This window comes from Ursus arctos, unplaced genomic scaffold (assembly GCF_023065955.2).
Source record: "Ursus arctos isolate Adak ecotype North America unplaced genomic scaffold, UrsArc2.0 scaffold_21, whole genome shotgun sequence".
In the NCBI taxonomy this organism is placed as follows: domain Eukaryota; kingdom Metazoa; phylum Chordata; class Mammalia; order Carnivora; family Ursidae; genus Ursus; species Ursus arctos.
In genome coordinates this window covers 17,824,824-17,845,948 of record NW_026622886.1, presented here as the reverse complement: position 1 = coordinate 17,845,948, position 21,125 = coordinate 17,824,824, and the positions used below count along the sequence as shown (strand labels likewise).

The following is a 21,125-nucleotide window of genomic DNA, read 5'->3' as shown; positions in this document are numbered from 1 at the left end:
AGAATTTGAAATACTGTGAGAATTACCAAATGTAACACAGAGACACAAAATTAGCAAATGCAGCTGGAAAAACGGCGCCGGCAGGGTTGCAACAAACCTTCAATTTATTAAAAACTGCAGTATCTGCAAAGCACAATAAAGTGCGGCACAGTAGAAGGAGTTATGCCTATATATTAGAGGTTACCGGGGCTGTGGGGAGGGGAAAATGAGGGAGGGTTTCTTAATGGGTATAGCATTTGTTTGGAGATGAAAAATTTTGGAAAAAGATAGTGGTAATTGCTGTACAACAGTCTAATTAATGCCACTAAACTATATACTTAAAATGACAAAAATGGCAAATTAAAAAAACCCCATAAAAACAGAAGCATACAAAAAAAAAAAAAAACACTTCATGAATTGTTCTGGATCCAAAAGATAGATTATTATAACATGTTAACAAGCAGTCTTTCACATGTAATAAAGCATCAGAACGGAAACTCTTCTATACACCTAGACTGACATATTCAATGTGTGTCAACACCATTTGGAAGGAAAACAAAAAAGGCATCCTCTCTTACCTTTAGGACCATGTCAGTTTAAGATGAATCCTAAGTGTTCATGGTTCAAAATTTCTGAGTTTCAATTGTCTTCATTGCAAAGTTTTCAGGATCTGAATGGTGGTGCTCAAGTATCAAAAAAAAAATATCAAATTCCTTAATAAAATGAAGAAACATCCCTAGGACTTCCTAGGAAGAAGAATTTTATATAACTACTGGATATATTTCTTCATCTTTTATATGCAAGAATATCAAACTTATGGATAACTATGAAATTTGCAAAACATCACTTATATAACATAAGAAATGAAAAATCTGACAGCTTTATAATTAAGTACTATCCTATAAAATCACAGGAGAGATTATTAAATGAATGGCCAGCACAAATACAAATTAAATATCATTACTGGCACAGTGAGACTTCATGATCTTAAAAATGAAACCCATAAAGGAAAATGACCCCATTCTACACAGCCTTCTTCCCCCAGAAAGAACTGTGACTCAACAAAACCACATTTTAACAACATGAAGATTTTGTTATTATAAATTTCAAAACAAAATGGAGGAATTTCCACATAATATTTATAACCTTCAAAGTACAATATTAATACATGTCTGTCAGTTAGAAATAACAGCAGTTTGTTAGGCTACAGGGTTTAACATAAAACCAATTTACAAATGTGAAAAGCAGTAGTGGTCCAATATTCACCATTACACATGAATCTGTTTCTTCCAGAAAGTTTTTTTTAAAAATTAAAATTTCTGTATCATGAAATATTAAAATAACACCCAAACATGCCACAATCACTATTCACAAATAAAGTTAAAATGAAATATACAAAAATTCACTTAATACTGTTAAATAACAATAAACTACAAGATTTCCTGAACAGAAATGGTAGGACCCCTGAATGTTTTACAGTGAATATCAGGAAAAAAAAATTAAGTTATGATTATTCTCATGATATATAAGCCAAAAATTTACATGACCATTTCAAAATATACCAATTAAAGATTTGTAGTTTGTAAGATGCACTAAATAAACAAATAGTCCTTAAAACTTAACACAAATGCTTAAAACACTTACCAACACCAAGGTGTCTTTATGATGTTCAAAGAGATGCATAATTGAAACTGTAATATTTACTATCTCTGATAAACACATTAATACCTACGATGCCTTAAAACAATCCTCTAAGTTCTCGTTTCTCTTGTTTGTATTTATCATGGCTCATTTCAAAGACATATTACAGCTTTTAGCTGATTCCAAGTGAATGTTATTAAAACATATTTATACACACAGCCCCCCCAAAATGAAATAAATGGCTCCCCAAAGTAGTATCATCCCTTCTAATAAAAGAATTGTATTTAAGACGAAAACAAGACCTCACATATTTCACTGGACTTGTATGGTTTAGTTTTAACTAAATTAAAGCACAATGTAAAATAGGTAAGTGTATTAGTATACACATATCCAATAATATGCAGTAAATATTTCTAAAATGAGGAAAGGTAAAAATAAATAATTTTGGTGCTTTAACTTACTGGTATCTAATGTAAGATCCCCATAATGTCAGGTATTCACTTGCTTGAATCAACTTCTGCATCACATGCTTTCCTAAACATAATGTGCTCATCAATTTCTTAGCTACTCTACTTGAGGATGTTCAATAAAAAATTATATAGCATGAACTTAGAGTGTTCAAGATGGCTCACTTATTTTACTGTTAAGCAAAGCTAAATTTACATTCCAGGAAACACTGCAGTTTAATTTTAAAAACAAACAAGAAATGCAGCAGTAAAACAATTCGTGAGGAGAAACAGATGCATTCACATCTAATAAAGCCACTGCAACTTCTTCAGGCATGTAACTGTTGTGTTAAATAAACAGACAGTAGTTATTTAGCAGCAATGATTCCGCAATAAATAATGCACTGTGTTTCTCAGTCCTGCACAAAAATTGCAGCTACAGTTACATCAACAGCTGTAACCTACTGGCTCTAATGGCAGAGAAGACCTTAAAACCAACTGTACAAAAAAATTGTCACACTGTGACAACAAATATAAAAACAATCTGTAGGTCTGAAATAAAAAGACTCCACTGTGAAGAGGACAGTGTAGACAAACGGAGATTCCAAGTCCACCAAAAGAAATAATTGCCTTCAGATCTGAGTCCTTGATTGATAAGAAAGGCTGGGGGCTGGGCTTGAAACCATTTTATCAGACTTAAAAGAGCATGCTCTGTCTTCTGTTCTTCCCATGTCCTAAAATATAAAGTCATTTTATGAGGCAGTTCAAGGTTCAGTTTTATCCCACATACAGTATTTGGTGACTCTAGGAAGCTAATGTTCCCACCAGCAAAAACTAATGTTCCACGATAAGAGTGATCAGCACTGTCTTAAATGACCCTTTTGTTGATGGGGTCAGTCTACAGCTTCTATGCTTCGCAGTGATGAACCTGAAGACTAGGGAAGCACAAGATGTGTCTTCTGCCTCAGGTACCAGGGATGGCGTGTGCAGTGATCAAGCCAGGCCACTTGTAAAAGGTCTTTGTGCCATCTGCAGCTTTCAGGATCCCTGACTTGACTGAGTCAGATTTCTCTCGGAAGAATTACTGAGCTGCCCACATCATACAGAAAAGTGAGTACGTGCAATGCTAAACATACAGTTGTGGAATGCACTGTACATTGGTTTTTACATCAATGATCTTACTGATCAATTTATAAACCAAAAACTTGGTTCCACGCAATATTTCATGATCGACACGTGAAATGGTTTATGACAAACACACCTGTCTCTGGATAAGAAGAATTTCGAAAACCCGGGTCCTTTTGCAACTGAATCTCTTTCAAACTGAATATTGATACACCTAAAATGCATAGACAAAAACTATCAGGTGAAGGTCTAACATTATTAAAACAAATATAACCCAACTATAGACAGAATGTTTAAAAATGTGTATTGATTCAACATGAAACATTTATGCTACATTCACAAGGTTAAAGCCCTACTGAACTATCTTCCCCTTTGTTCCCATGTTTTGAGAAGAAAACCAAATAAAATAATCTCCCCTCAGAACCTTCCCCTACAACTCTGCTTTGAATAATGCTTCCAATATGTTTCTCCTCGAATATGTACATATAGAGAATATACACTCTCTTTCTAGGACTTACTGGGGTTATAAGACCTAATCAAAAGGTATTTCTTGATTTTTATTCTCTCTGTCCTTTATCTGTCTCCTTATAATGGCATGAAGGTATCAGGGTCTCAAAATAACTGCAGATTTTCAGGAAAAAACCATAGGTTTGTACACAACCATAATTGCCTACCTCAAACAATGAAACTTGGTATTAATAATGAAATGTAAATATCATCTTAAAAAAACACTCATAATTCATCTCTCTCATTTCCAATCTCTGCTAGAGAGGTAATCTTTCATTAAAAAATATCCAGTTAAGTTCTAAGTGAAAAGTCTTAAGGATTCTTGATCTCAATTAGCAAACCTCAATGAATCAATATTTTTTAGTTATAAATGAGAATGGGAAATTAATGAAAGCTTTTGGAATCTCAGTTCCTAAATATTCTAATTCCCCATTCACCTTCCTCAGTTTTAAAGTAAAATGTTGGGGTAATCTTTTAAAAGGGGGTGATGAGTAAAATGAAGCAGTTAACTCAGGCATGAGAAATCAGCTCTTTTAGGGACTGACAATACACTCACCACTGTCATGAGGACAGTAAAGTCAGAGTGACCATAGCAAAGAAAAATCATCTTTATATCTTGAAAAGGAAATCTACTTTCACAAGAAAACAATTTTATGTTTCAGTTGTGCTTCATTACTCTCTGCCTGAAATCCATTTTTAGAAACTCTGAATCAACGCAATCCAGATTAGGCCTAATGACAATGTCTATCATCAGATGGCATTTTCCAATTTAAGTCTAATAAGATTAATAACCCATGCCTAAGTACTATTGATTTCTTACAGAGCAGTGGCAATGTGCTCAGTATTAAAAGAAACAAATTAAGGGGTGCCTGAATGGCTCAGTCGGTTGGGCGTCCCGACTCTTGCTTTCAGCTCGGGCCAAGTTCTCATGGGTTGTGGGGTCAAGCCCCACTCCAGCTCCATGTTAGGCTCTGCGCTCAGCAGGAAGTCTGCTTGAAGATTCTCTCCCTTTGTCCCTCCCCTACTTACAGGAGCACATTCTCACTCACTCTCTCTCTCTAAAATAAAAAAGTCTTAAAAAAAAAAAAGAAAAAGAAACAAATGAAAACATATGCAAATAACACACACTTCCCTTCAAGGAATTCTGATCTGGTTACAAAAAGACTAAAATGTTATGCTTAAAAACCGACCATAATCTCTTCCTAAACCCCTAATTCACCCCAGTCTCCAACACTGGACAAATGAAAATGGGGCCAGGGGGACGTTAGAATTTCTCTTACTTTCAGGTAAAGTATGTATTCTTGGTCCCAGACTTCGAAAGTATACATGTTTCATGGCCTCTTCTGCTGAAACCCTTTTCTTAGATTCATACTGTGAAAAAGCAAAGAACTGCTTCATTAACTTTTTCTCTAAACATTATGAGGGGAGGCAGATTAGCATTTAGAGCTATTTTTATCTTATTATTTGTAATACAATGACTGCTTTTTAAGAACGAACTTGGAGTACGCCAGATATACTCTAATATGAGTTGCTATTGAGATTATGTAGTAATGACTACATCTCAGTTCCAAACTTCCAAGATGAAGCTGGCTCTTCACTAAAAATTTAGATTTCCTGTATTTTCTGAAGTGATAAAAAACTAAAATATCTGACCTTTGGTGTTCCTTTTCCTCATGAACACCAAAGGATCACTGGAAATATATCCAATACTTTTATGACAGATATTATTAAATTACCTATTGGATATCCATTTCCTTTTTTTCCTTGATGAGATTTGTTTAAGGTGTCCGTGTTTCCAAATCCAGCAGATCAATCATGAATCATGACTGTTTTAAGTTTAGGCTAATTATAATAACAATCTTGCTCCCCAATTCCCAGCCTCTCTTACAATTAATGTTCTGGCCAACAAGACTTAGGAAGAAGCTTTGCAGGGGTTTCTGGAAAAGCCTTTGCTTTCCAGATACAAGGGGACTATTATGGCTGACACCCTTATCTTCTCTTCTTACTGCTTTGAATAGAAGATATGAATGGTATTTGTAGGTGCTGTAGCCTATAAGGCTGTAAGTATAAGGAAAAAAAAGAACATAAGAGATTATGAATTGCAGAGAACATGGCCTGGACATAAGTTGATCAATGCCAGAAGGTGACTACCTCAGAATGTTCTAGGTCACAGTGAGAGACCCATACACATTAAGAGAAACCATCATTTATTATTATTTTACTTAAGCATATGCCTTAAGCATGCCAGATACTACCATAAATAATCTTATTTAACTGTCATGACAAATACTTTAGGCAGGTATTACTGATTCCATTCTACAGATACAGAGAAACTGCGGCTTAGTGATTACAAAGTAAGATGTAACATACCTGAAGAAACTTTGTTATTAACTCGATTCCCTCAGAGTCTAATCTAAAAACAAAAAACAAGTAGCAATTTATTCTTTTATCTTAGCTGACGGGAACTTTTCAAATAAAACTATTTTCCAAGTGTTTTAATCTGCTAACTTCAAGTGCTCTAAAATAGCCACTTTTGTTGCTTTCAAATAGACTCAAATCTGTTTTATCCTTAAAAGACCTATCTTGCCACTTGCTGAAGAAGAAACTATAAAAAACGGCTTTGGCTCAAATTTTCAATAATGAAGAACAAATCAGATAATTAAAGAATTTTTCAAAATCACCATTCTGTCTCAAAGTAACCCCTATTATCACAAAAGCTTAAGTGTATCATTTTCATAGTGTTCTGCTACAGGCAAGATACAAAAGCGTCATTTTCTTATTGTATAGGTGAAAGTGACCCTAAATCTATCACTGTGGCTCACAATAAACACAGATGACTCATTCAACACATTTTTACAGGGTAGTCTACTGAGACCGGGGTACTAGAACCTATAAAGTTCCATTTAAATATGCCACAATGACATCATAAAACTTAATTAAAAATTGGGCTACAAAATCAATGAGGTAGTCAATAAAGATAGATAATTATAGTGATGAAATTCATTTAATAAGTAGTAGAGGATTTGGGGACTATTTTAATGGGATAATCTCTTGATCAGAAAGCACAGGTTCTATTTTGCATGCCTTTCACTGGCAAAAGTACAATTACGAATAAAGAAATACTCTCCCAAGTGTTCTTAGTGAGTACTGTGGATGCTGTGGCCTAGACATTCTCCAGACTCTTCTAATCCTTTGTAGTTTGCCGTTCTGACAAATATCCAGAGCTCTTTGGGCACAAACTAGGGGCTAAGGTCATGGAGAACCTGCTTTAAAGAAGAGCTTCAACCTTCTGCACTGGACACTACAATAGCAAGCAACATATAAATGACAAAAATAGGATTTATGCTACTTAGAAGGAAGAGACACACACACAAAGCCCTGCACATAGTATTACTCTTCCTAAGCAAGTCTACTTAGAATGTTACTAGTTGCTATAGTAACAATAAGAACATCAATTCATATAAATACTTTAAAAATATTTTTGGTATCAGAACTGTTTTTCTACTCTCTCTAGCTTGAGAATAAATGGAACTAGAGCCAAGTGTGTTAGCTCGTGAGCAATGTGAATGGCTTTTTTGATTAAAACGTTAAAACACTGACCTTATTTGGTATCTGGGTATACTCTATTTTTTTTAAGGACACATGAAAAAACACAGTCAAAGGGGTTAGTTATTCTTTGTTACTTATGGAATTTTTACATTTCAGTAAGTAGAAATGTTCTGAAATTTTAATGGGGGTTTTAAATGGATCTGGGGGTAGATCTGAGAAACTTTAATGAAATGGCTAACATTTAGGATATGAGGGGTCAGAAAGAGTTTACATTCTTCAAACACAAATCATGTCATTAACATTGGCCAAATACTGACGGGTCACCTTGGGTCAGAGTCAAGATTTTACTTTTAACACTTTCTTAGATTTTTGTAAGTAAATACAGAATAATTCTGTAGGAGGCAAAACAAAAATTTCATCATGGCCTTCAAGGTACTGAATACAGCATTAACCAATGTCTTCTTTCTGACAAAGGGAACAATCTACATACACTCTAGAATTCTAATATGGATGTTCTATATTCATTTTATTTATAGCTCAATTCTGTGATTTATATATCTTGGTCTCTGAATTATAACATTAATCTGACAAAAGGAAGGAAGAAATTCATCTAAATCAGATCCTAAAATATTTAAGAACTCTGTATGTATATTATATATTTTTCCCTGAATCCTTACTATGGCTAATGCTTCAAAAGACTGGAAAGAATGATGTGGGTTTTCCCCCTTTAACTTAAAGAAAAAAATACCTGGGTGCATGGTTAATGAGAGGCTGTGGTTTGTATTTTGGAAAGTTGTAGTTCTTAAACTCATCATTTGAAGAAACACCTGGCCAAGTTTCCTGAGATGGTGTTCCTGAATTTAAAAAAAAATAAAATAAAAATGTGTAAATATATAAAAATTTATATATACACAAACACATAAATAAGGAGAACTAAGAAAGTGTCAAAGAACAATTTACATTTAGTAGCTGATTTTATTATTTCAACTGAAAGCAAAATGATAGAAATAGTAAAGACATATCAACTTTTTTGGGACTCTGCAATGATGCCATAAAAACGATGATGCCTAATCTAGAAATATTTCCCAATAATATGCTAAAGGTCAATTTTCGATAATATTTCTCTTTGTTCTTGCATACAATTTTTAATGCAAAGGCAGAACTTAGTAAATGAAAAGAAGTTACACAGAAGGCTCTATTTTTATAATTATGCTGATTATAATTCTTTTCTTTGTAATCAGGTTGGTTTTTTTTTTTTTTTTTTTAAGATTTTATTTTTAAGTAATCTCTACACCCAGCATGGGGCTCAAACTTACAACCCGGAGATTAAGTCACATGCTCCACTGACAGAGCCAGCCAGGTATAATTATAATTAACTAATTATAATTCTTATAACAGCTATCTATGTTAGTTAGTCTCAGTACCAAATTTTTAAATATATTTTTTTAAAATATATAATCTTATCTAGCTAGTCACAATTGCAGAAAACAAATTACTGGGAAAATATCTGTTACCTAGCAGTCGGAAAATTAAGTGCAGCTCATCTTCCACGGTTGATCCTGGAAACAGAGGTCTTCCAGAAGCCATTTCAAAGAAAATGCAACCAACACCCCTTTAAGATATATCATAAAAAAAATGATGAGCAATCTATTTACATATTATGAAGGACAATTATCTTTTCCTTAAGAGTACCCTCTGGAGATGGAGAATTTTGTATTAGCCTGCTAGAAAACATACTATAGAGATTATTTTCAGCTCCAACTAATTTGTTAATATGTATCCTATTTGTCTCAACTTTTATATTGTTATATCCACTCCTCCATCTCCCCTCCTCTGCCCTGCCTTAAAAATGTCCAGCTCTCCTCTGCATGACCCTTGAAGAAAAACATACCAATAGTTAACAGTGATTTAATGCCTATTATGTCTTAGATAGTGGGTAGCAGGGATAGGGAGAAGCAAATGATTCAAGAAACTTTTATGCAGGAAGCAGAGATAGAACATACAAGTGCAGGGTGGTGAGTGTACACAAGTGTGTGAGAAGGAAAAGAAACGGATGGAGATTCAGTGAATGAATACTATCGTCTAGAATCTGTGTCAATACCCTTAAGACACAGTCCCTTCCATTAAAGGACTCACAATCTAACCACTGTATGTAAAATTTTACATACTAAAATGGTATACAAAAAGTTACAATGATGAAGCCACTATTGAAAACAGTATGGTTGTCCCTCAAAATAATTTAAAATAGAATTGCCATATGATCCAGCAATTCTACTCCTAAGTATATACCCAAAAGAACTGAAAGCAGAGTCTCAAAGACGTATTTGTCACTTATGTCCACAGCAGCATTACTCTTAACAGCCAAAAGGTAGAAACAACCCATATGCCCACTGACAAACGGATAAACAAAATGTAGCATACATATGCAATGATTACTCAGTCTAAAAATGAAAGCAATTCTGACACGTAAAGTCAAGTATCTTAACAACATGGATGAAACTTGAAGACATTTATGCTAGGTGAAATAAACCAGTCACAAAAGGACAAATACTGTAATCAGTCTACTCATATGAGGTGCTTAGAAATGTCAAACTCACAGAGACAGAAAGTAGAATGGTGGTTGCCAGTGGCTGGAGGAAGGAGGAAATGGGGAGTTGTCTAATGAGTATGAGGTTTCAGTTTTGCAAGATGAAAAAAGTTCTGGAGTGTTAAGGTTACACAACAATGTGAATGTACCTAACGCCAAAGAACTGTAGAAAATGTGGTTAAAATGGTAAACTACGTTATGTATATTTTACCACAATTTAAAAAATAAGTTTAAAAAAATGTTACACAAAATTATATATAATTGTTCAATGCAAGACAACAGAAGGAAGCGTATGACTTATTATTGCATTATATAGTCAATAAATGAAACCACATTTCAGAGGAAGGCATTGTCATTGGATGCTAGGTTGTATTCAGGAAGGATTTATGAAAAGCTGTGTTTTGAAGGTTCCTAGGCAGGAGATGCACAGTAGGCATTCCAGATGGGTCGACTGGTATGAACATAAGTGCAAAGGTGGGAAAGCCCAGGTTATTTTTGAGATATGGTGAGTAGCCCATTTGGCTAAAAGGGATTACTCATATAGAGGAACAGTCTAATGTAAGTTGGAAAAGATAGTTTAGAGATGTTTTTATGGAGATCATTAAGTATCAGATTGATGAATTATACCTTACTCTATAGGTAATGAAAGGGGACGCAGCAAAGGTATTTGAGTAAAGGAATATCATGATCAGAGTGGGATATGAGGAAGATGGTTGCAATATTTTATTATTCTTAGATCAACTTAAGACCAAGTGGATTTTTATGAATATTAAATGATGACAAGAATAATTTTATTTTAAACTACGACGTACTAAACATTCTTCTAAATGCTTAGTAAGTATTAGCTCATTTGGTCTTAACATTATCCACAAAACAGCCTTTTTAAAGTAATTATTGTTACTATTCCCATTTCCTTAAATGAGGAAACTGAGGCAAGTCCAGTAATTTGAATAAGCTTATTATGTAGTTGTAAGTGATAGAACTGGTAAACCTAGGTGATCTTATTCGTGTCAAAACTTTTAATTATTGCTTATATTTTCGCTCTTTAAAATATCTCCCTAAAAGTCAAATATCTATCAATATGCCTGTGTTAATGGCTACATTCTTTCAAAATTATAAATGGCAATAACATCTGCATGTATTTACCACATGTCAATCTGTGTTGAGTACTCTGAGGAACCGAGAAGCACATCAGGTGGCCGGTACCACAGTGTGACGACTTCATTGGAGTAGGTCTTTGTGGGAACTGACTTGGCTCTGGCTAGCCCTTCACAGGGAAAAGAAAACAATTAAAAAATGGCAAGGATTTCCCAACCCATATCTTCACCATGACTTCAGTCACAAGGATGTCTGAGACAGCTATTCTCTAGTTTCCTGAAGTTTAAAAACTCAGTTTTATGAATTTTTTTTTGTATGTGTGCATGGTCTAGTAAGCAAATCTTTATGCAATTAAACAGTAACAATTCCACAATCAGAGACTATGTTTATTTTTACGCATGTGAATGCACCTGGTAACAGTGCCTGGGTTAATGTAAACCTAAGAAACTTGCCTTCTATGAATCATAGTGCCAAAATTATTTCCAAGTGGAACCTTAAATTAATGCCAAATAGGCCATGAGACAGAGATAAAGAGTTTTACTTATAGCTACAGGCTTCTGTTACCTTTTTTTTTTTTAACCTGATTCCAACTTTCATTTGCTATACCAATTTTAGTTTTCTTAGACTAAATTACACTGCTGTTGTGTATTTTAAGTATTTAAGGATAATTTTAAATAAAACGGACCATGCTGCCTTTGGCTATTATTAATGTAAATGATGAAAACCATGTGCCATTCTTTTGTCAATTTAAAATGGAATCACTGATTATTCAGAAATAAAGGCGAGAGTTACAACTTCATCTCTTGAGCCACTGGCATGAGAGTTGTTTTTAGCATCTGTAAGCCTCCACTTGATCTGGATTCAATTCTGATCACTTGAAGCAACTATAAAAGATACCTGAAGAAATATAAATTTATTCTAACATATAGTTTATTTCAAATAACAAGGAATAATCTTTAGGCTGTGAGCTTTTATGTGTAACTTTATATATTTGATTAAAATATTAAATATGAAAAATGTCATAAAAGGATAATTCAATACTTTATTAAACTCGATAAAGGCACTGAAATAAAACCAGAAATTTAAATAGCTAGGCAGCATTCATACTATTTTTGTTTAGTATAACAGCTAAAGGGTATAACTTTAACAATGTTGACACGATCTTATTTAATTACAAGTCTTACTCTACCAAACCCAACTTGGTAAAGTAAGTTCAACAAATTATTTTCCTACCAACTTTGGTAATTAGCAAGATGTGGATAGCTTTCTAATATCTCCTGATATTAATAATGGGTTATGTGGGAACAAAAGACAGGCCACAAATTTGCTTATTCTATAACCTATAAGTATAGCATCAAAGCAACTGCAAGTTATAGTTTCCTCAGTACCTTACTCTCCTGTTCCTGAGAGAATTCTGAAGTAGGGTGCTTGTTCAAACAGATTCCGGGTTCACAATGAGAATTTCAGTATTGTTATAAAATGAAATCATCTTTTCCAAACCAAATTAATTGTGATATGGTATAATTACAGAAGCCATTTTCCATTATTAATGAAAATGTTTGTCTATATTCGTATTTGCCTAGATCTGAATTTCATCAATCACAGGAAAAAGGGTAGAATTTTCATAGAGATCAAGAACAATGTACAATAAAATACTCAAAGTTATAGGACTCTCTCTTATTGGCAGTTCTTAAGTATATTTACTATGCGACCAATAAAAAATAACTAAAAGCAGAGACAAAACTGTACTATCTCATGGAATAATCAGAATTTCTTGTTGGCCTGTGAAAAGATAAAATTCGCTTGCTTGCTTTGTTAGAAGCAAAATTTAAAGCACTCCTAGCATTCCCCCCCAAAAGTAAATTTTTGATGGTCCTTGCCATTCATTCATTTTGCATTTCTATTAGCCAAGCAGGGGTTCTCTATCACTGCTATTCATTTTATGATTAAGGAATAAGAAGCAGTAAATGCAGCTCAGAAAAAAAAAAAAAAAGACAGAACAAAACAGAAAATAACAATTTTAAGGAAAGTAACAGCCTAAACTGTGCCCAAGAGACAATATAATGTGAGCATATGCAAATAACTCATTAAGTTTAAACACATGTGACCTATACCCATTTCCTTTTTAAGGAAGGAAAACCAAATACTAACCTACTTTCAAACAAATAGTAAAGTTAAAAGAGTAAAAGTATAGGAATTTCCTGAACTCACCACTTAGTGAATTTTTAATGTTATTAACAAAGCAATATTTGAAACACTTATATTTTCAAATTTAATGCAATACTCCAAAAGTGAAACTACTATTATCACTTATTAGCACTTATGAAAAATGATTAAGTGCTAATTGTGAAAACTGCCCTGGCTTTTTAAAACCATTTTCTATTAGAGTACTGAAACTCTCAAAATGTGAAATATTAAAAAAAACAAAAACCTACTATACAAAGTTTCTTTAATATAAAAAAATTTACTTCCTAGAAGCAATAAGAATATGTAATCTCATTAAAATTGAGTTAGCTAAAGAGAGACATAAATAGCATTAATTAATTAGTTAATAAGCATATAAATACAAAGTCATGGTGGCAGGCATATTAAAGAATCACCTTTCAGTAGTGGCATTTAAACTCTTTAGTCTCAGGACCCCTTTTATTACAATTTAAAGTACGGTGACTAACATAATTAAAAAATCTTTAAATTATGAGGACCCAAACAGCTTTTATTTATATAGATATTTGCCGTATTAGAAAAACTGAGAAAAATTTAAAACTTATTCAATAAAATCACCACTTATGTATTAACATGACTTTTATGAGAAAGATTTTTTCCTAAAGGAAAATAAAAATTAGTACAAATGTTCTTATTCATAGTTTTGTAATCTAATTTAAAAGAAGACTCTTAGATTCTCACAACTGCTTTTGCATTCAATCTCTTGTGATATGTTGCTTTGACTGAAGTATACGAGAATCAGATCTCACACAGATCACACAGATATGAAATTGGAAAGAGGAAGAGCATTTAAACAGCCTTTTCTGAATATTGTGCATATTCTTCTTTGACACTACATCAGATTTAATTTCTTAAAGATTATGTGGTAACTGAAATTATAATAGCAAACTTCTCATACTCTTGTTACATTAAAATTCATTGGTCTATCTTGCACTTTAAGTGGATCTTTTACCCATGCATGATTCTGTAATATTATGTACATACTAGTCATTTGGAAAACATCGATTCCCTGGGTTATAGATATTCCAAATGCTTACAGATTTCTAAACATATCAACAAAACCCATTTGTTAATACCACTACCCATCTCACCAGTAAAGTCTTTAAGTATGGGGAAAATATCGAGCTCAAAGTGGCAGATTCAGATTTCCAAAATCTAATTTTTGCTTGAAAACTCAGACCTTCCTATTGGCAAGAAATACTTTCAGGTGTTTTCCTTGTAGTGGTAGGTTCACTTTATTTCCTAGAAAATGTGTGCCAAATATACCTAAGTCTGAGTACCCGTAGTTTGTCCGTCAGTCATTTTTTTCAAGTAAAAATGATGTTCCTTGAAAAAAAGGGTTAGTTCAGTTTGCACTCACATAAGCACTACTCCTTGAGATAACCATAGTATTTCCATGTACAGCAAATGTGTTTTATGTATACATCTCATTTCATCACATAAACTACTAAAAAAGACACTACTTAAAGATGGAGATTTAATAAAATTAGTAAGTTTTACTACTGCTTCATCAAATACCTTTTTATATGTAACTGACACTTTTTTCCTCCAAGTGTATATAGTGGTGAAGAACACAATGACTACCAAGTACAATTTGGTGCCACTGCCTTGACTTATACTAAAGCACCAACCAGTAGCTTTATCCCTTAGTGCTTTTGGGCCATCACTGCAAATATTAATACAGTGAAAAAGACAAGTAACATTTAGTATAATTTTGATAATATATACCTTTGGAGATGCCCTGAAAGGGTCTCAGGATGCTCAAGGGTCTCAAGACCATACCTGAGAACCGATGCCTTTTGGTATTCATGAATATAACTCACCTACCAAAGTTTTATCAAGTATCTTATTCTGTGGGCTACAGAGAAAATTTCCAAACTCACATAAAAGCAATCACACAGTGTCAACAGTTGTTCTTATAAATGTAACCACCTGGAACTATTTATAAATATCTTATACATTCCATACCAAAATCTGCTAGCTTTAATTCTCCTTTTTCATTAATGAGTAGGTTCTGTGGTTTCAAGTCTCGGTGCAATACCTTTCTTCTGTGGCAATATGCCAAACCACGTAGAATTTGGTATAAAAACAGCTACAGAAACAAATGAATAGAAATTAGTCTTACAAATAATAAGATATACTTTGGTAAGCATGTTATGGTAAACAAAAAGCAACTGGCCTAGAAAAGTCAAAGAAAAAAACCCACATCCTTTAAAATACAAAGCCTTTCCTTATATAGTTGTTCTCTGAATTTTACAATTTATTATTCTGTTTGAAGCATCTACCTATTTTTCTAGTCTGACAATTTCTATGAAAATAAATACTGAAAATAAAGTGAAAAGAAACTTTACATAGTAATAGTCCATTTGTTATAGAAAATGATTTAAAATAAATATATCCTCATACGCTTACAGGCCTACTAAGGCTTACAATTTGATTTTGATATTGTGGCAAAACAATTAACCAACATCTACCCCCACCCGCCAAAAAAACCTGATCTGGGACAGTGTCATTAAAATAACGCACTGGAATTGGTGGTTTTATAAAAATTCTGAGGTGTCAAAGAGAATGGTGCTGCATAGCTCTGGCAAATTACGTGCTATAAAAATAACCTAAACCAGCTTCTGTCACCCACCCTCTGGGTACTTTACTTTCTGCACCTCCTACTCAGCCTTCGAAATCTGCTATGATTCAGAAAAGGGAATTAGCACTGTAGAGCTCTGAATGACTCTCTGAAAAAAGCAATTCCTATAAAGCTAATGGTAGACTTTTTTTGTGCATTTTGGTAGAAAAGGCGATGTGAAACACAGAAGGTCTTCGATTCTCTGGAGTTGACAAAAAAGAACCTCAAGTACAGAGGATTCAAGAACGTACCTTCGGTTTACTTGTAGGTGAAAAATAGAGCAATAGGACATTAAGAATAAGCCAAGGCAGGAAGCTGAACAACAGGCCTGAAGAAATTCTAAGCAGCAGTTTCCACATTCTACATATTTGTATGCTTTGAAAACTCTTAAATTACTATTCCTTTATATTCCTGTTACTTTCTATGTTTGAAAAATATAAGGGCTATTTAAAATGACACACTAAAACATACCTTTACATTGTGCATACTCATGATGTTTCCACAGTCATCCATGTACTGTTTTAGGTCTTTATCCTGAAAAAATACAGTACTTTACTGTGTGATACATACTTCTCAGAAGGCATGGCTGATTTACTTAACAGTATCTAATTTTTAAAAGTGGTTTGTTTTTTGTTTTGTTTTGTTTTTTTTGAGAAAAGATATTGAATGCACAACATGTAATTTAATTAAATACCAATAACTAAACAGCAATGCCCTGGAGCTGTTAACTCAATTTCCTATGTTTTATTATAGCAAAAGTAAATACTAAATTTTTGTTAAATGCTTACCAGATATTCAAAGACCAGAGTCAAAGATTTATCTGTATGAACAATGTCATGTAAGGTCACTATATTTGCATGTTTTAGATCCTTTAATAGTGAAACTGCAAAAAAGAAAAGAAAGTTAATTAGTCTGTGGTAGCCAGACTACAAAAACCTGCAGTTTAACACATGAACTGAGTTTAAGATTCTCTTAAGCGTAAAACAAAAATTCACCAATGGGATCTGTAGTATAAATTTTAACAGAATAATTTTTTTCTTTTATTTTATGGCTTTGGGTTTGTTTTTAATACTTAAAACTGTCCCCAGTGTTACAATATCTCCATAACATTTTCTTCTGTTTTTTCCTCAAATATTAACTTATTGAGACTTATAAGATTAATTTAGATATAGGTTAAGATACCATTTTTTCCCTCCAAATTGCTCATGAGTTGCTTCAAGCCATTTTCTGGATAATCTAGCTTTAAAAAAAAAATGGTATCATGGTATTTATATTGTGTGTGTATCAATTTATACTTTGCTTTTCTCCACAGATAATATATAACATTTCCCAATGTCAAATATTTATCCATGACAATAATTTTTAATGACTTCATAGTATTTCACTATAACCTATACAATAATTAATACTGTTAAATATTTTGACTTTAAATATTAGCTTTTTTAATGTCTAAATGTATCTCCCAGTCATCTGTATCTGAGCTCTTTCTACTTAAAAAAAAATGAACTCTTGTTATGCAGCTTTGGTTTAAAACATTCTATATAAACTCTTTTGTACATTTTTCTCACAAAGATCAAATTTTACCTTCTCTTATAGCTGTGCAGGGTGCACCTTCTTCATGTTCCAATCGGATCTCTTTTAATGCCACCAAATTCTCTGTCAATTTACTTCTTCCTTTATACACTGTCGCATATGTACCCTATAAAATACATTTTTGAAAGACACATCAAAATGTCCTAAGAGTCTATCTATAGCATCTAAACAATAAAGAGCCCTAACTAAATTCCTAATTTGTAAGCATATGTTAAAGCCCATTTTGCAAGGAAAACTCTACAATGATTTGTCTCAGTTTTCTTATAGCTAAGAGGACTTTCAGTCCATACGCAGAGCCTCCATATTCTCCACTGCCCTACGGAGTGCCGCCAAGTATGAGAACATAGAATATTTACTTTTTGTACTTTTGATGAGATTAACAACTGGATCAGTAGCTTTAGAGTCAAAGGTATTTCACCTGCAATCGTAAATTGAGCATGTTAACTGAAAACTGAAAATGTAACTGACATAATGTTAAATCAGAAAACTTTGATCAGTTCTCAGACTTTTCAGAATTTGTGTACATTCACTCTCCTTTAAAGAACAAACATATTCTACAGGAGATTTCTTCTATCATTGCCAAGATAACCCGCAAATTCTCTTAAGCTTCCCTGTTAGCTAATTCCATTATTTTCTGGCTGGCCCTTTCTCACCCTGGGAGGAAGACCACTTCAAAATTAGTCAGTACTAGTAGTGAGTTTAAGAAAACCAAGCTCTTCTTAGCCAAAAATTTCCTTAACCTTCAATGAGATGTGTCTTCATCTTTAGAGATTAAATTCTGATTTTTTGCAGGTTTGATCTCATGCAATTTCCCACATGACAGCACAGACAACAGACTGCCAGGAGGCTAACAGATAGATGCCTATTTTGTTACCAAGAAAGCACAATATTTTTTGCTTCGATAAAAGATTACAAGCTATAAAAAAATACTCATTTCCTCTCAGATTGATGGCATAATTTCAAGAGTTGAAGGTTTTCTTCCTTCTAACATTCTGTTGCCTTTTCAGTACAAGATATAATCTTTTAGACTACAGTGCTTACATTTTTTCTTCTAGGCTGGTAAAAACTGTGAACTAATTGTGGCGTTTGGATAATGAACAAGAAAAAAAGGTGTTTTATATTTTTGAAGTACGTATCTGCTTACCTCTCCAAGCTTTTCCAATTTGATATAGGTTTCCATTTTTCCAAACCCAATTTCTGACTGAAAGCAAACAATTACAAATTTAGTATTCTTAAAATTTCCATCCATCTCAATTTCTTTTTAAAAATATTATCCTTTTCCTTTTAAAGGCATGCACTTTATTATTTCTTTTAAGGTAAGCTCTGCACCGAACATGAGGCTTGAACTCACGACCTCAAGATCAAGAGTCACACGCTCTACCAACTGAGCCAAACAGGCACCCCTCTTCCTCAATTTCTGAAACTTTCCTGCTCTAAAGAGTGTCTTGAAATAGAAAAATCTGATTATAATTAAATTGTTGAACATCTGTCAAGTTTTAAAATACACCCAATGTTGGAACATTCAAAGGTTCTAAAACATCAAAGTTCACAATTAAAACTGCCAAGTCATCTTTTTATATAGATTAGTTAACATTCTGCTAAGAAAAAATGTTTTACTTTAAGGCCCTGAGATTTTAAGATACCACAGGTATTTTAAGATACTAAAGAATTTTATAAAAGACAACTACATGATTTTCTTCTTAGCAAAACTACAAAGTAAGTAATTTTCCTACATATTTTCCTTCACCAATCTTCAACTTCCCTAGGAAGGCCTGCAAACAACAAAATACTACTTGTTTCAGGTTTTCTAACCAAAATGCAATGAAAAAGAAAAGCGCAAGTCACGCTCCATTATGGATTAGGAAACTAACACAGAAGTAGTAAGTCTAAATCTGACACCCCCCCTTCCCAAAAAGTCTTTAAAAGTAAGTTCTCAAAATCATTGCTTTTAAACCCTGAGCTTGTTTGCCTCACTTCTGTATGCAGTCAATAAATGAGGTAGATGGAATACACGCAAATATGTAATGGAAGCTTAATATTTAAAAACTAAAAACAAAATGCCTCAACACAAAAGATTTAAGAAAAAGGAAAAAACACAGAGATGAAAACTTAGGGACTGAGAGAGCAGCAACAGAAAAAAGATAACAAACAACAGAGGAGTAAGAATTTTCTTAAAATTGCTTTCTCGTACTCCTCTGTAGATCTTGGAAAAGGCAATAATCTAAAGATTCTCTTCTCACTGAGACTGGTGCTCATGCCCTTAAATGAATAGCCAGTGAAAAGAAACAATGTTCTTTTATACATAATCTCAGCTCTCAAAGTTGTGTAAATAATACTGGATCCTTAAATACTATGTTTTAGTCCAAATCTGAAGGTTCAAATATGCAATTTTTCCAGAGGTGCTGAATAAAATAAAAATGGTACTTGACAATTTGACTTAATATCACTTACTATTTTGAACAGTAGGATAAACTGCCCAAAGTTGAAAGGCCAAAAATAGCACAGCTCCCTCAAATAAACTGTTATCTTTTTAAATTAAATTTTATTGTTTTTAGTAAGGTATAGTTGACATTTTTATCATTTTGTTACAATGATTTATATCATGTTAAAAGCCATTAGGAAAAACTGTACGTCCAATAGTACTTAATTCAATTTTGCTAACCTAATAAAAACTTTGATCATAGGTCGTATTAATGGATGACTGCAAAACTTTTTGCACTCTTTGAAATTTTTCTTGCTATGTAGTATTTTCAAACAATTTTATTTTAAAAATGAGATTCTGAAACCATCACACACCATCCACCAAGTCTTATATGTGACTGAGAGATACTAAGTCCTTGCTTTCTACTATCAATAACAATGCAAAATAAAGTAAAACTACAATAGGTAACACTTTCCAAATACAAATGGAGTTTTTAAACTTTTAAGAGGAGAAAATGTGACAAATATCCCACTATCTAGTACATAAGAGCCTGATCCTGAATAATCTTTTAGTGTAGTTTTATTTATAGCCTATTTAGATAGGATCTTAAATAACTACTTTGAAAAAATGTTAATTGCCAGGGTCACATTAACTTGGTAGAATGTGTTTATTTTCTTATACCTATCTCTAGAATTCATTAAACTCACAAATATGACACTACTGTACTTCTGCCATGAATTTTAAGTCTTGTGTCATATCTTAAATGAAGGGGAAAAAACTACATTGATAATTAATGGAAACTAGTATAAACAAAACAATGAATGTCCCTGAGAAAAATAAAAATACCATCTATAATAATGTGAACCACAAAGAAAAATATGACTGCAAGCTAGAAACTTTTTCTTATCAGGAGTTGGGAAATTTTCTTATTCATTCTTTTATCTTAAGTAAATAAATACTAGCACTCCTTTAAAACATCAAATATGCTTTGGACCAATGGTCCAGTAGCTATGACAAAAATGCTTATATTTGCTTTAAAGAGTATGTAAGTGGACTACAAATTCAAGACTGTAAAGATAAAAATGTTATAGAGATTACTGTATCATATGAAGTATATAAGGAATAAAGTAAGGGATGATCAAATATTAACAAAGTCATTTTCAGAGAATGACATTTAGTGAGATCATTATAATATGCTGAAAGTCTGCTTTTTAAAAAGGTAAGTACTATAATTATAAAGCTGAATTTAAATTTGAATAATCAATCTATAAGATAAAGAGCATTACTGAATTTCATCATGCAGGCAGGCACAGAATTAAGACAAAAGGCACA

The 21,125-nt window shown here is 32.9% G+C and overlaps 1 protein-coding gene across 1 annotated transcript in view; it reads right to left on the bottom strand.

Annotated features, from left to right (window-relative positions):
• Window positions 1-1,051: 1,051 nt before the first annotated feature.
• The window catches only part of CDK17 (cyclin dependent kinase 17), a 111,243-nt gene continuing 91,169 nt past the window's right edge, over window positions 1,052-21,125 (bottom strand). The window contains exons 6-17 of the mRNA XM_026499851.4: window positions 18,516-18,572; window positions 17,363-17,477; window positions 16,567-16,661; window positions 16,250-16,312; window positions 15,124-15,247; window positions 10,981-11,101; window positions 8,762-8,859; window positions 7,996-8,101; window positions 6,069-6,111; window positions 4,979-5,069; window positions 3,328-3,405; window positions 1,052-2,800 (exon numbers count right to left, since the gene is read on the bottom strand). Of these exons, the coding sequence (XP_026355636.1) occupies window positions 2,763-2,800; window positions 3,328-3,405; window positions 4,979-5,069; window positions 6,069-6,111; window positions 7,996-8,101; window positions 8,762-8,859; window positions 10,981-11,101; window positions 15,124-15,247; window positions 16,250-16,312; window positions 16,567-16,661; window positions 17,363-17,477; window positions 18,516-18,572 (1,029 nt within the window). The 3' untranslated portion in view covers window positions 1,052-2,762. The remainder of the gene's footprint in view (window positions 2,801-3,327; window positions 3,406-4,978; window positions 5,070-6,068; window positions 6,112-7,995; window positions 8,102-8,761; window positions 8,860-10,980; window positions 11,102-15,123; window positions 15,248-16,249; window positions 16,313-16,566; window positions 16,662-17,362; window positions 17,478-18,515; window positions 18,573-21,125) is intronic.